General features: G+C 36.1%; 1 protein-coding gene across 1 annotated transcript; it reads right to left on the bottom strand.

Moving 5' to 3' along the window:
• Positions 1–5,877: 5,877 nt before the first annotated feature.
• Positions 5,878–12,191, bottom strand: LOC143529930 (protein transport protein SEC16B homolog). The gene is made up of 13 exons (XM_077025608.1): positions 10,887–12,191; positions 10,209–10,508; positions 9,874–9,996; positions 9,650–9,772; positions 9,108–9,281; positions 8,899–9,030; positions 8,685–8,819; positions 7,599–7,726; positions 7,385–7,493; positions 6,997–7,298; positions 6,767–6,911; positions 6,417–6,688; positions 5,878–6,280 (listed from the first exon to the last, which is right to left on the bottom strand). Exons 1-13 carry the CDS (start codon positions 12,189–12,191, stop codon positions 5,893–5,895), a joined length of 3,636 nt encoding a protein of 1,211 aa, XP_076881723.1. The 3' UTR covers positions 5,878–5,892.
• Between the last annotated feature and the right edge of the window lie 4,162 nt (positions 12,192–16,353).

Below are 16,353 nucleotides of genomic sequence, written 5' to 3'. Positions count from 1 at the left end.
ACGGGCTGCGGCGCGCGAGCGATTCACTATGTATCCGCGCTTCTTGCAGATGATTATCAATCACATTGCTCCGTCTCTACCGCAACGACGCCCAATCCGATACGTTGAGTGTGTCACTAAGCGTATCTTCGCTCAGTGCAGGACGTCAAGCGCTCGGAGCAACCCTGAGCGTCGTCCCAGGCATACTCCTCTTTTCGGGTATCTAATTAACCCAGAGTATGTTCATGCAGGCGGGGATGAGTTCAGGGATCCACAACAACATCAGGCGGCAGCACCTCATGCTGTATCTGCTGCGCCTGTTGTCACTTCTGCTGCTGTGCCAGCTACTTCATCGCAGGCTGTGTCTACTGCTGAAAACATTGATCTGGATGCTGCTTTCAGTGGACACGGTCTGTTCGATATGGATCTCTCGGGTAATCAGTATTTGGGTACTACCTCAGCGGCTACTTCGGTAGCTGAAACCGAGCTGGATGAAACATTTGCTGAGGCCAGACGGTTGTTGGTGACTCGGGAGAGGACAACGGGTAAGCGGCCGAGGGCTGTGGATGAGGATGAAAATGATGAAGATGAGGAAGAGGCAGTCCAAGTTGTGCTGAGACGCTCACGTCGAGAACGACAAGGTATGGCCACTGGAGCGGGGGAGACTTCAAGGTACGTACGATTTGCTCCGCCTGCCTTGTCAGGTATGTCTCTATTGCCTACTACTGCACAGGTTACTGCGGTCGAGGCGTCGGCACCAGTAGTTGTGTCGCTACCACCCCAACTGGTTGATCCCCCGGTGGTAGTTGCACGCTTCGTCGAATCAACAATTACAACAACTGCAGGGTTACCTAGGGTACCACCTGCGGTCACTTCTGCTACTGAGGTTCCACCAACTCCATCGCCTGCTTCAGACTCTGAACGGATTGCTTCGCTGGAGCGTATTGTTACTGAACAATCGAAGACCATTGAACGCCTAGTGGAAGCCAATCAAATCCAAGCCGCCCTCCTGGTAGAACACGGACGAGTTATCGATGCCTTCAAGGAATTCTTGGCATCTCAGGGGGAGACGACTTGCAGGGGCGATGAGTTGAGAACAAAGAGACGACAAGATCATGACGATGATCCCAATGCACCTTCGGGTGCAGGTGGTGAGCTGCCAAGAACCTCTCAGGCTCTTGGGGCTTCCACAACTGAGGGGGAGTCAACTGATGCAGCGGGTGATGATGTTGTGGATGTTGATGACGATGCTGATGTTGAAGATGTCATCGATGCTTTGAAGGACTTAGATGAGGAGGAGGATGATGACTGTGTGAATGATGATGACGTGTTGCCCGTGGAGGAGATAGAAAGGATTGGAGAAAAGATTGATGTGGTAAATGTGTTGGAAGAAGGAGAGATCGTGGATGATGCAGTGGAACATGAGATTCCAGCTGTTGAAAGAGCAGATTTTGGGGATAAGAATGTGGTAGATGAGATGGTGTGGGAAGAGCAGCCTAGATGGAAGGAAGAATATGCTCATTGGTTTGTCAAGACCAAGAAGCCTGCTGTTCCAACCAGGTTCAGAAAGAGCTACAACATTAAAGGGTATGCAGAGGCGAAAAAGGGGATTATTTGTTGGATTTATGATGAACAGCTCAAGTTGTTTGTGGTGAAGCGTTATGATGGCGTTCAATATTTCAAGAGAATGTTGAGATCGTTCAACACATTGCCTGAATGCGAAGTAAAGGACTTGGCCAGGTTGGGCCTGATAAACAGAAGCAACGACAATATGGCTAGAATGATTGAGAAGATAATGTGGAAAGAAGGAGTAAAAGAAAAGAAGTTCGAGTTGCTAAAGCCACAAAAGGGAAAATTAGTGAAGGATACAGAAAGAGGTATGAGAGCAGATGGTAAACTGTGGATGGTGATGAAGTACAAACCAGTCCGATGTATCAAGGAGGTACCCATGAAAACTATGCCTCAAAATGTACTGAAAGATCTGAAATGGTGGTATGTGGATTGCGAGACAGCTGAGGCGGTTATGGAAGATGAGGACGAACAAGAAGTACTTCGGGTTTATGACCCGATGCATCTTGTTAATCTATCGCAGGCTGATCTGGAAGTGCTGAACAACAAGAAGATCTTCTACATTCCTGCTTGGAAGGATCAAGCGAGGAAATATCAAGGAGTTGTGTCGGTTTGTGTGAGAGAAGGGGCGCACGCGTGAAAGTGCAAGATTACAAGACTCAGAGATCAAGATATGAAGCTACTGCCAAGGGGGAGTCTGTTGGTACATGTTTGTCAGTAGTTCATAGTCTAGTATTTGTTATCGAGTCTGTAATATAGTTAATGGTTTGTTTATGGTTTGTTTTGTAAACTAGCGAAGTTATCAGCAAGTTCGCTATGGCGAACTTGCTGATCTAGCGAGGTTAATGACAACTTCGCCAGTGGCGAAGTTGTCGTGTTTAAATAGAACGTTTCAGCAGAGAACGGGTTAGAGGTTTTTGGTGTTACGTTTTGTTTCGTTTTGTTCTCTGTAACAGTGACCTACTGTCACGGGTTTGGTTATTCAATATAACGTGTTTACATTATAGCTCGTGTTCATTGTTCGTGTATTCAATCTATACAATATCTACGCTCGTATCTATATACGCAGGGATTCCGCACCTGCGTTGTTAGAGATTTCCCGTATACGATCCACGTCCAGGAACCTACAAAAGAAAGTGGAGAGGAGATTTTTTTTTAAATTAACATTCGGATATCCGTTTCACTACCTGAACGGATGTCCAAAATTTTGGATATCCGACTTTGAACACCCCTATCTCAAATATTCTTGGGCTTAATGTATGCAAATACTTATCTTTTTATCTGTTTATTATGATAGAACTATGTGGGACTAGTACCTATGGGGGGATGGGTACCCATGCACCGCCCAATCCTGTAGTGCCTACCCTCATGTACCTACAAATCATAAAATCACTGGCAACATCTACCCACATGTACCATGAAACTTGTTTTGTTTGTATTTTAGTTCTCCAATTAAAATAAACGTCCTAGATGAATCAATATTATGTGGCAAACCTTTGTCAAGAAATGAAGCCATGCACCATACCCACATGGGGTGACAACGGTGTTGCCATGTGGTTTGAAAGCCATGCACCCTACACATATCGGTGCCCCATCCTCTCTAAAGGGTGTTCACAATCCAGTTTCAAACTTTGTTAGGTCAAACTGTGAGCTAAGCCGTTGGTAACGGTTTTTGGTTGCCGAAACCGAACTGAAGTAACACAAAACACACGGTGAATATAAAATGCAAATACATTTATTTAGATAGGATATCACATATGCGAAATGGAGCAGAAGCCAACATGGTGAGTGGATGAAACATTCTATGTTTAGTTTATTATGTATTACCAAAAAATATATAATATAAATATATAAAAATTAAAAGATATTTTAATTATGTGTCCGGATAACAAGTGGAAATGAAAGTGAGAAATGATATGTGAAGATGTATGTGTTTTTTAGGCAAGACTTAGTTTAATAGTGGTAAATAAGGTATACAAATCGTATAAAATTGCATATGACTCGTATAGCATGTACATGTTCCCTAAACACTTCGTGTAACATCCTGAAGTATAATAATTTATACATTTTTCGGCACTAAAATATCTCCAAATATGTGTATCGTCAATTATATTAGAATAAATAACCACTAATGATCATAATTTTTATCTACAGGTAAATATAGCCTTAAAGAATAAAACAAGCTAATATACGAAGAAAAACGGTGAAAACAAACTCAACACACCAACGGTGAATAAAGGAATGGTCATGCCTAGGACATACGAAGAAAAGACAAAAATTCAGGAAGTCATAACATGGTCATGTTAATCAAAACACACCTCATGTTGAAAGTACAATAGGAAATAACAAAATAGAAGATTCTGAAGCTAAACATAACCATGTTTACCAAAACACACTCCATGTAAAGGTGCAAAAGAAAAAGACAAATTAGAAGAACTGAAGCTAAACATGGTCATGGTTCACCAAAACACACCCCATGTTTAAGTATAAGAGAAAAAGAAAAAATTGGACTCTTCTGGAAGTCACCACGACCGTGCCCGGCCAAACACGGTTGTGTTCACCTCTATTGTACGATCTGACATCAAGCATTAAATACAACATGACAAAAAGTCACCATGGCCATGCTTTGGCACCTTGATCAGCCTATAAATTGAATGTCCATCTCTCGCATTCAATACACCTTACACACCATTAAATTCACTCACCCGTCTCCTTTCACTGTCATTAATAAAGGAATTATCTCATTCATTCAACATTTGAAGATTAAGGATATTAAGCTTGTGGAAGAAGTCATTAGTATCAAAGATTAGTCATTCAAATTGGTTAGATTGTTTTAGTTTAATCATGTTTGTATCTATTACTTTGATAGGTAATATCATGTTTATTATTGGCTAAACTTTCATAGTATCATTTTGGTTTACAATGAATCTTAACTGAAGTTTGATAATATTGGTTAAACATGTGATCGGTTTTTAATAAGTAAATGTTATGTTGCAATTATCACTTGATGAAGAATGTTAAAATACTCTAAAAAGATACCCCAAGTGTCAAACTTGACGATAAGCCGAGGAATTGCTAGTCTTGTGAAGCTTTGGATTACTTTAAAATAGACACCAAGTTCTGAGCTTAACGATAGGCCAATGAATTGCCACTCTTGTAAGGGCTTGGTTGATAAATGAAACAACTTTGAAAGAGACACCAAGTACCGAGCTTGATGATAAGCCAATGAACTGCCATTCTTGTAAGGGCTTGGTTGAGAAAAAAACATGAATCCTAATATTGGCATGGATCAAGTGAAGTATTAGTAATGATTGACCATTTTAGAATGAGAATTATCAACGATGTGAAAACAAATTGTTTATGTCTATCCACTCGATAAATGAGTGTACAACATAACCTATTCTAAGAAACTCTTAAGTGTTTATTACATCATCATCATCATCATTATCGTACTCAGTATATCCCACCAATAGCAAAGCTATGGTAGGGTTTGAGGAGGGTAAGATGTAGGCAGCCTTACCTCTACCCCATAGGGTTAGAGAGGCTGCTTCCGGTGAGACCCCCGGCTCGATAGTAGTTTTGCATCAAGCCTTGGACATAAGGCACATAGCACTCAATCATCGGGACACCGGCTGATCGATGCATGTACCCTTATCTTTCAGCTATCAACGCCACTACATGATGCCTGATTAACCGTCCGTCACTTTTAACGTTATTTTCACGAGATTAGTAAAATAACGTCAAAATTAGTGCAATTTCACTTTTGCCCACCCGAGGGTTCACACATATATACATCATATATACATCATAAGTGGTTATTACATGAGTTCTATAATTGTTCAAGAGTCATGTTGGTTAATAATTGATAATTTAATGTTAATCCTTTACAACTTAACTAATCTTAATTGGTATTTTAAGTATAATACAAAGATTATTTTTACTAAAATATCGAGTACAATTCACTTAGTAATTTAAGGCATTGTATCATTTATATAGTAAGTGCAGGGTCGGCCCGATAGTTAAGCTAAGTAAAGCTAGGGCTTTAGGCCTCTGCTTGGGTGAGTGAGTAGTTAGTTAGTTAGTTAGTTGTGTCATTTTGACATTTCCAACTTCCCTGCAAAAAGACCAGAAACACAAAAAGTATTTTGTGTTCTTGAGTTGAGGGTGTAATGATTGTTATAATATGAACTCACCTCACAACTCTTTTAACATGGAGTATATAACAAAACCTCTCTCCAACACCTCACAACTCTTTTAACATGGAGTATATAACAAAACCTCTCTCCAAAAAGAAAAAAAAAACCTAAGTAACCCTTCAGCATTATATAACCCTTGTTGTTTGCTTTAAAGTTCAACTTCTTGAAGTTCCTCGTTCGACGAGTGAGTAAAACCCGTCTTGTTTGGCATAAACGCGCCTCCACTCCATGATGATGTTCTTCGCGATATGGGATGATTGGTGTTTGATGATGTGGAAGTTGACAATGATGATGAAGATCCCCCTTTTGACATATCATTCATTGATGCAAACTTTTGTATGCTCATTGCTGATTGGCTGGTTGTAGAAGAAACCAAGGGGGGAGTTTGGGTATCAGCTGGCTGTTCGGATGCTGCAGGGGCGGCGGTTGGAACAAAGAAGTTAGGGTTCGGGTTGGGCCGGTTGATGGTAGGAACGGAAGGTGATTGAAATAAGTTGGCCTGGTTTCCACCACCTTTGTTGAAAGTATCTACATACCTGTCGAAAGCCCATGTAAAAACGACACATGTGTTATAAACTTTAAACAAAACAAGTTTGAGTAAACCAAAAGCATAAAAAGTGTAGACTTTATACCATAACATGTCATTTTATCTATTGGATGATAACAATTTACCTTGCTCGAGGCGCGGTTCTTGCACGTGCAGAAAATTGGTTTGTGGTAGGTGGAATCAATGGGATTCCCGAAGTATGACTAGCGGGAGATGGGCTTGTAGATTCAGTTGTTAAAATGGTCTTTAGACTATAATCGGGTGATCCATTTTGGAAAGCTGCCATTGTTGGCGGTGGAGCAATGGTGGCTTCCTCTGCTGACGGGTCAACACCTTCTTCCACCCATCTTTTAAGTTTTTCATCATAATAGAACTTATTAGCCTCCCCCAACTTTGCCTGCAAGCACAAATACAGTAGGTCCATTTTGGTTGTGCTTTATTAAGAAAAAAAAAGAAAGAAAGAAAGAAATTGTACCTGTTTGTCCTGGCGAGACGGTAGAATCTTACCCACCGTTTTTTCAAGAAACATTGCTAAACCGAACCCACGACGCGTTGAAGTCTTCTCAGATGCCTTACTTTGTGATTCTGTAGGCTTTTCCGTCAACGTGTCATCCTGGTCCAACATCAAATTTTAAAAAACTTAATCCCGTATAACAGTGATCTTGGATAATCAGATATAATAGAAATGTGTATATTATCACAACCTGTGTGGGAGATCGAACAAAAGCAGGTTCTGAAGCACTGCGGTTATGCATCATATTTTTGTTGTTTCCATCTGCCTGATTGATTGGCTCCATGGACGCAGATGGCACTAAAGATGACATTGCCATTGTTGATTGACTGGTCAACACCCTTGAACCTTTTTGTGGTTGTTGATAGTGGTCGTGTTGGGCACTGCCGCCAGATGTTGATGGAACCGGCGGCGGAAGCCCGCCAACAACACGCTGTGCGGTGGTATCAAAAAGGTTGAGCAGTTTACCAACTATTTTACCGGTAGAAAACCCACCCTGCAAAACCGGAAAGTACAAATATGAACAATAAATATAAATTTTTTCTTTTTAATTTATTTAATTTTAGAGAAAGATAGTAGTACCTGTTGGTGAATTTTTATCCTATCCTCTAAGGATATAACCAACTGTCTCCAGATATCTACCTCAGGGATTCGTCCGGTTTTTATTGATTTTGTGACAGCTTGACAGTACCTGAGTAAAGATATGATATTAAAGCAATATTATAGTTTTTTTGTTCACTATTAAGGATATTTTAAACATGTGTGCATAAGTAAGGTATATATACAGTATACTTACTTTAAAGAGTCTGACAATCTTCCGACTTCAGCCAACATGTGTGCATAATAAAGTTTATAAGGTTGAAATGGTAGCAAGGTGAACTGAGAGCTTCCAAGCATCTTTGAATATTCATATACCTCTGTTCTCTGTTTGCATACAAAATCACAAGGTTTTGTATTTTACCAAATTAGTAATTCTAACAATGTATAACAGTTTTCTCTCTCTTTGCTGAAATATAAAGATAAAATCAACAGAAAAGAAAACAACAGAAGTCTTTGGTAGAAAGAAATATAATTCAACAATTGTAGTTTTTCAATTTCATTTCCTTCAAAATAAATTCAACGAGAAAAAGAGGTACATAAAAATCCATGCATTAGAGGAAATGTGACCCATTCCTTTTTCTAAGACTTCAGTTGGATTAATCATGTGAGTGAAATCAAGAAGCTTGGCGTGCAAGGAATAAAGGCCGAATGGGTTATGTGTCTTTAGGGTCAGTTTAGTCTTTTAAATAGGTTTGCTTTGGTCATGGTCTACAAGAATCATATTCGGAGTCAAATTTGTTTCGATTTAGCTTGTAGTTTAAGTTAGGTTTGGGTGGTCATGTGGGTCTACTCAGGTCAATGTCTTGTTATGTTTACAAGTTAATTTCGAGTTTGCATACTACAGAAGAGTAATCATGGTTGATCAAATCAAACCCCAATTGATTGCTTCGCCTCCACCAATAATGCCGACTCTTCAACTTGTTGTAAAAAAATGGATTTCGTGTACTGTTCTTAAAGAACAGAACACAAATTGTGATCAACAGTGATTGACTATTTGTATTTATAAACCAGAAAAAAAAGAATTACATCAACACAGACAACTTGACCCGCTATTTATAAAAGACCCAAACTTAAAAAACAAGAAACCTAAACCAACTCACATAGGACACAAAACAAAGACTCAACATATTAATCCTAAAATAAACATTAACCTATTATTGTGTCACTGATTCTGGTATAACAACTTCAATCCAAATTTACTTTTTGGTCATTAAACACCATTAACCGGTGGTGGTTGTGTCATTGATTCTAGTTAAAAAAAAAAAACGAAATGAGGTGAGACCTGAATGGCCTCAGGGGAGGCATATGTACGGGGACGTGTCCAATGATCTGCACCAAGGAGACACAATCTAGCAGTGTCTGAATACGGTTCAAAATTTGCTTCTGCAACTAAGTAGCAAATGTGGGCTGCAATAATCTGAATCATATTTTTAAATAGTTACAAACCAGATCCCTAAATTAAAATCATGTAAGCTGATGCATTCATGTATACTTACATTACTTCTTTCCTTCCACAAACAATCACCGAGATGAATAAGCACTAGTTCGTCATCTTTCGTTCTGTTGGCAGCTATCACTGCCAAATTATCCTCCCAATCATCAAGCATACCGTTAACACTATGTTGACCCTATTGTAAATATATAAGCAAGAGTATGTCAAGAGAAACAAACTTAAATAACTAAAACCAACTACGAGCAACAATACCTGTGTAGGTTGTTGTTGGGACACATTTACAGCACCAAGGACGCCACCATCTGTTCTAGCATCCGCTGCAAATACATCAGCTGGTTGACCAGCAATAAGCAGACATAATGTCCGCAACGGTGATCCTGGTACCAACTGACCAAGAGCCATTTTCTTAACCGTATCCACATAAGACTGCAAAAAAATCACGGATAATTTATTAGAATTTGATGACATTTAAATATTAGACATTATAGTTTCTCTCAAGAACATGAAAAATGGTCCGTAAAAAAATCAGGCGGGGGGGAGAGGGTCAAAACGGGTCGGATCGGTTTGGATTAACCAGAAAACGCTTTTGTCTTTAGTGTAACAAGAATCCTATATTGTTTCTATAATAACATAATATCTGATTTAAAACAACATTTGGCTGTTTTACACAATTTGAATACATTTTGGGTGATGCTCAACCCATTTCAAACATGAGTATGTTTTTTTTTTTTCAAATTCTACCCAATTGATTAACAGGTCAAAAACGCCAGTGCGAAGACAGAGGGTGGTGGGACCTGATCACCAAGTTGTGCTGCAAGAACAAGTGCGGGACCCCACAAGTGGCCCTCTTGTGCACGAAGAAGAGCTTCTTGCTTTCTACCAGAAACAAGCAGAGTTTGGACTTCAGCAGCAGCTTCCTAAATCATAACGCATACATTATACATGCAACATAGGCCTTGTAACAATAAACAATTTCAGTATGAGTAAAACTATTAGGATGCGTAAGGATGATAAATACCCGAATTTGTACTTCAGAAGGTATGTGCTGCAAGCAATGGGCAAAAGCACCATAATTGTATTCTGCACTGCGCTTCACAGATGCAAACAGTCTGACAACAGCTACTTCTGGCGCATCATTTTCCTAAATGAAGAATCAAAAATCTATATATAAATTTACACTTTATTGACTCATTAATGTAGAATGTAGCAAAGCGATGTCATCATCTGATAACTATTATGTAATCTAACTTAATGTTTGACAAGTCAAACGAGTAAAAATTTGTTAAAAAGAAAACAGGTTAGATGGATCGAAACTTTAAAAAGGAAGAAAAGAAAAAAGTTTTTATCTTTTACCTTTAAGCTAGTGTCTGAGCCCAAAGGAGATCTTAATTTGCCATAATGTTGTGAGGCTATTTTCAGCAAGCAAAGGAGCAATCTTAGAACTACACTTTTGTTATAATCTACATCAGAAGTTTGCGAGTGCGTAATTCTATCATCAAGCCATTTGTTCAACTCTTTACTCCCAGCATTTCCAGCAGAAAGTGGACCGGGAAACGACTGCTGACAGAGATTGTGAAAATAGTCATGTAAATCTGCTCTTCCAGTAACAACTTCTGCTAAGTTAAGAACAGAAATCAACCCTGAATTTGAATCCTACAATGAGAAACACACAGCAAACACGTATTTAAAAAAATAAAAATAAAAAAAATAGGCGGATCCAAACAAAAATAAAAATACAAGAGGTGCCTAATGGCCAGGTTGATGAGTTAACCGGTTAAAAGGAATAAACTTTACACGAGTCGAGTTCGTTTACCAAAACCTTTGTGTCCATTATTTACACTCTTTTTAATTAATCAGTGTGTCAAATAAGAATACAAGAATTAAATACTCTAAATATAAAAACAAATCTATGCCGTGGAAATAGAGGCTACTTTAACTTTTATATCTCACCCTTTTGACCTGTTAGTGGTAAAATGTGGCCCGAATCGACCCATTCATAGGTAAATGGACAGGAATGAATTAAGGGCTAACCTGGCCTCCATACGATGCATTTATGGAAGAGGTAGCATCCTTCATCACAATCAGTTTCCCACCAAAACCAAAAGTAACCAATGCATGCGGAGGGCGGTCAGCGGACGACCTTCCTTTAGTAGAACCATAAGACACTTGATGACCGCTGTGAACCGGTTGCTGCAAATAGCTTAACTGGTTTTGGCCTCCGTATGCCTTTTGGACATTCATTTTCTCACTCTGCTCCAAAGACTGATTGAAAGACTGACTATAAGGAATAGTCGGCTGAGACCCAGAAACCACAGGGAACCCATTATTAACGTGATCATAAAAGTTGTGTTGATTATCTACTTGGAAATTACTGCCATAGTGATTACCAATTTGTTGGTTGTTTCTAAAGTTTTCCATTGGGGCGTTATTGGCAACAGTATTAGGTTGCCACATAGTTGAACCCTGTTGTCCGGTATTGCTAAACGAGCCATTCCAGTTATAATCTTGTTCCTGCCCACTATATGTTTTCTGATCATTTTCATAATACGTATTACCTTTACTTGAACCAAACCCATTTTGGTTGACGGGGTCGTGAGCTACAGCGGCTGCTTGTGAATTATAATCATCCAAAGATCGCCACTCTTGGGCATTCATATCATAATACCAACCAGGATATTGAGGATCAAAGATCATATGAGGAGGATACACTTGGGTTCCAAAATTCCAGTTTGATTGCGAAACCGAATCCCAGCTTGTAACACTTTCCATTGTGCCTGCTACAACAGATTGCTGCACGTAAGAAAACTCCGATGATTTGTGATATAGCGTTGCATTATCCAGTTGATACCATTGTCCGGTATTAGCATCATACCTCCATCCAGGATAAAGATTCTCCCAGTACTGAGTAGCATTAGGATCCTGAGCTTCCTCCCCTGTGTCGGATTGAGAGTAATGATTAGCATCCTCACCCTGCAAGGAATTATTTTGTACTACGCCGTTCGACTCACTACTAACGACACCGTCCTCCCCTTTCCCTGTCTCCTCAGCTAAGCCATCTCCAAATTCATCAAAGAAAGCAGCGTCGGCTCCAAAGGAACTCCATTGCACCTCTTTAACAGCAGCAGCAGTAGGCGGTTTATCCAAGTGGAGTGTAGCATTAGCATTATCAGTAAGGGAATTCGAAGAGAGTGAAAGTATAGGATTAGCAAATTCATGTTCAATTAAAGGGGGGTTAGAATCAACATCATCATTGACTAATTTATCAAAGAAATCTTCATCGGTATCCTCCACTACCATAAACGAAGGAGGAGGAGGAGGAGGATTTGAACAAGCCATCTGTCTATATTATTATTATTATTATTATAAACCCACCTCAGCTATTTACGTTACCGATCCAGCACCCATATATCATATCAAAATTGAATCTTAACACCTCCATGATCATCGATTGCATATCATATCACATTGGAGGACCCAGATGAAAAAAAAAAACAAATCACGATCATATCATAGCATACCATACGTATACGTGTGTGTATATATATGTATAGAGAGACAAACAAACAAGAGAGAGAAAGGGGGAAAATGAGACTATGTTTGTATGCATGTTTTAGTATACACATAAAGCCCTTCATCTCGCAACCCACCACACCATGGATAAATTATTTTTGTTTTGCTAAATCTATCTATACATATGCTAACAATTTCCACTTGTAAACATTGTCATGTCAATCATTTTCTTTCATAATCACGCTAAGTCATCACCTCCTTTATATTTAAATCTTAACAATTAATAATTTTTTTACTTTAAACTTATTTTCTCTCTTTCTTTACTAGCCGAATTATGTCAATAACCTCTCATATATTCCTTTCACCTATATCTAGATTTCTATTAATTTTTTTCCTGTAATGTTATATTTTATAATAAATTTCCGATCATTGATATATGTTTTTCCGGCAACATTATATTTCTTTCCGGTTATTGTTTCCTCTAACGTTTGATCTTGATTTTCATTCTTATTTCATTTGATTAAAATCAGTTTAGGTTGTAAATCAAAAACGACGATGAAGTTGATATGTGGACGTTATTACGTTTTTCGGTTATGTGTTATATCTATAACAATGGTTTTTTATATTTATTTGAAGCTTTATATTTTTCCTGTCTTTTTGTTTTACATTTCTAGGTTCTAAATAAAAATCCGTTTCATCCAAGGACAGTATGATTATTTCGTTTTTCCGGTAAGGCAAATTTAAATTTTTCAGTTATAAATTATAATTATAATCTTCCATAATATTAATGTTATAACAAAACTTTATTATTTCAGGTTATTGACCAGATTGATTTACGGAATATTTCATTTTACGTTCTAAATCCAAATCGGAGATACCATGGTTCATCGCCATTATTTGTTTTTTCTGGTAAGACATTAAAATTTTCCGGTTATAAATTAAATATCAAATGTTCAATAATATCAATATTAATATCTACTTTATAATTTCAGGTTAATGTCCCGAAATACAAGCTAATTTCATTTTCAATTCTAAAAAAAATCCGGGATACAATGGTGATTCTCACTCTTTCGTTTTTCCGGTAACACCTTAAAAATTTTCCGGTTATTAGTTATCATAAAAATATTCTATAATATCAATAATAATATTCGACTTTATTATTTAAGGTTATTGTCCGACTCATATAATCTAATTTCATGGATCGAGCACGACTTTATAAGATGTATTTTGTTGTATATTGATGTACTAGCTTTTGAACCCGTGTATTACACGGGATTTATCAAATAATAAAAATAAATTAGATTCTTTATTTCAATTGTGATTCTCAAAATACTTATAAATTAATTTAATGTAGATTTAACGGAAAAAAACAAACGGGGTGGTTAACAAAAAGTACTAAAATAGCATCGTTTTAATGGAAATGTCAAGAAATTTTAAAAAAAGTATTAAAGTTGTGTAATTGGTCAAACCTCAAGTATAAAAATGAAACTTAATTCGATAATGAATAAAATCCGCACTATGTTATAACCCACTTGACAAAATGATTTTGACCCATGACCCATGAATAGCTAGAATGAATAAGATGAGAGATAAGATTTTAGAAAAATATAGGCTTGACACCTAAGCATCAGCATTTTCTTTTATTAGTATTGTAAGATATTTCTTTTTTGAATATTCATGTATATTCATATTCATTATTCTTAGATAAAAGGAAATATTCATGTATATCGGAGATACCTTGATGTATATTTTATTTTCCGGCGTGCGTTTATATACATAAATTACACATTTAGTTATCCCTTTAATACAATTTATTGAGTTTGACTTTCCTTATTTGTTTAAATAACCGAACTAACATGAATATTGTAATTTATATAGTTTAATCATACGATTATTACATTTATAAACATGAATATTGTTATTGAGTTTCCTTATTTATTCAACTTTAATATCTATAGAGTTTAACATTCCTTATTTTTTTTAAAACCGAATGAACAACCTTTTTTTATGTTTTTAATTCTTTCTATTTTTATAAACTCATTCCTTAGTATGTTTTGACCGAAATAATAACCTAATTATACCATTATTGCAATTTATATGATTTGACTTTCCTTATTTGTTTAAAAAACCAAATGAATAAGTTATAACTTAAATAAATTTTCGACCGATTTAAGTATTTGACCATTCATATTAAATCGTTTTAACCATTCATATTAAATCGTTTTTGACCATTCATATTAGTTTACATTTTTAGATTTATACACAATTAAGAATCCCATTATGGCAATTTATAAAGTTTGATATTACTTATATTTTTTAAAACCGAATGAACAACATTTTTATGTTTTTAATTCTTTTCGTTTTTATAAACTCATTCCTTAATATGGTTTGACCGAAATAATAACCTAATTATCTCATTATTACAATTTATATGGTTTGACTTTCTTTATTTGTTAAAAAAACCAAATGATGAAGTTATAAATTAAATAAATTTTCGACCGATTTAAGTATTTGACCATTCACATTGAATCGGTTTTGACCATTCATATTAAATCGTTTTAAATTTTAAATAACATTTACATAGTCAATATAACTTTCTAGAAATATATCAACATGATTTAAGTACTTTTAAATTTAAGATTTGCACTCACAAATTATGTCAATATAAAAATTAACATACATTTATTTTGACTATTGTAACGTTTTTAATTAAATATTCTCTTACAATCCATTATTATGTTATAAGAGTTACTAATAATGTTGAAAATAGTAACCGTAAATTTTTTAATGGTCTTTAAGTGAAGCATAATTTATGCATGTTTATACATATAATTGTTTATTTATCAATAATAATAAATTGGAATTTAATTTTGTTTTGACCGAATCAAATAACTAATTTGTATTAATTGTATTAAGTTTGCTTCAAGCAAAAGAAAAAACAGTGGACACATTTTGGATTTTAAAAAATGCATACATATTATGTTGACATTTTGAAGACAAATATGACATTTTAATTTTAAAAGTTAGACCTTTTAATTCAAACATGGTTTGTTAATTTTTTTTCAAGATGGTAGGTTACTAACTATAATTTTTTCAAAATGGTAATATTTAATTCAAACATGGTTTGTAATAAATGTTTAAATTGATGTGCAAATAAACACGGGTACTATTTTAGAGTATCAAATATTACAGTTATTGATATGTAATAAATGTCTTAGATAGAGTTCATCTTTTGAATCAAAATTGAGATACAAGTTTTGTTGAATCGACATTGTAGAATTGTTTTATTGATTTGGAGACTAATTTCCTTTGTTTGCTTATTATTGTACTAATGATATAAGTTATAAAATATTTTACCTTTTCATTTATCTTTGTTAGTTGTAACATCCCAAACTTTCAAATAATAACGTTTGTTATATTATTTATTACGATGGGAAAGTTTACTCGAGTTAGTAAATAAATAATAAAATAATAATGATGGAGAGGTAGTAGGCTAATTAGATGAAGCAATCATGGACCAAAAAGGAAAGATATATGGGCTTTAGGTCCATGGGCTTAAGGGAGTATAAAAACCCCTTAAACCTTAATCCTTTCCATTTCCATCCATCTTATCCATCTTATTCTCTACACACCTTAAAACACACACCTAAACATCTTCTTACGGCCGCGAGCTAAAGGAAGGAATTCAAGACTCGAATCAAGCCAAATATATATAGATCTTCATTATACAAGATAGATACAAGATCATAGTTTATAAACAAGCTAACTCGAAGCCTAAAAACGCTTAAAGGTACGTGCTTTAACCTTAAAGGTTACATTTTTATGAACGGTTTGCCATGAAACTTAACCCTAGAGTAGATAGGGTCTAGATGTTTCATAAAAATGCAAACTTGATGTTAAAGGTGAACTCAATCAACTTGTTACCTAAAGACCTAGCTAAAACAGGTTTGATATTGATAAAGGCTTAAACTTTATACCTAAAATGGGG

Source organism: Bidens hawaiensis, unplaced genomic scaffold (assembly GCF_021521415.1).
Source record: "Bidens hawaiensis isolate Kalapana, Puna unplaced genomic scaffold, B.hawaiensis_p1.1 tig00008772_1, whole genome shotgun sequence".
NCBI classification, from domain to species: domain Eukaryota; kingdom Viridiplantae; phylum Streptophyta; class Magnoliopsida; order Asterales; family Asteraceae; genus Bidens; species Bidens hawaiensis.
This window is presented reverse-complemented; position numbering and strand designations above follow the sequence as displayed.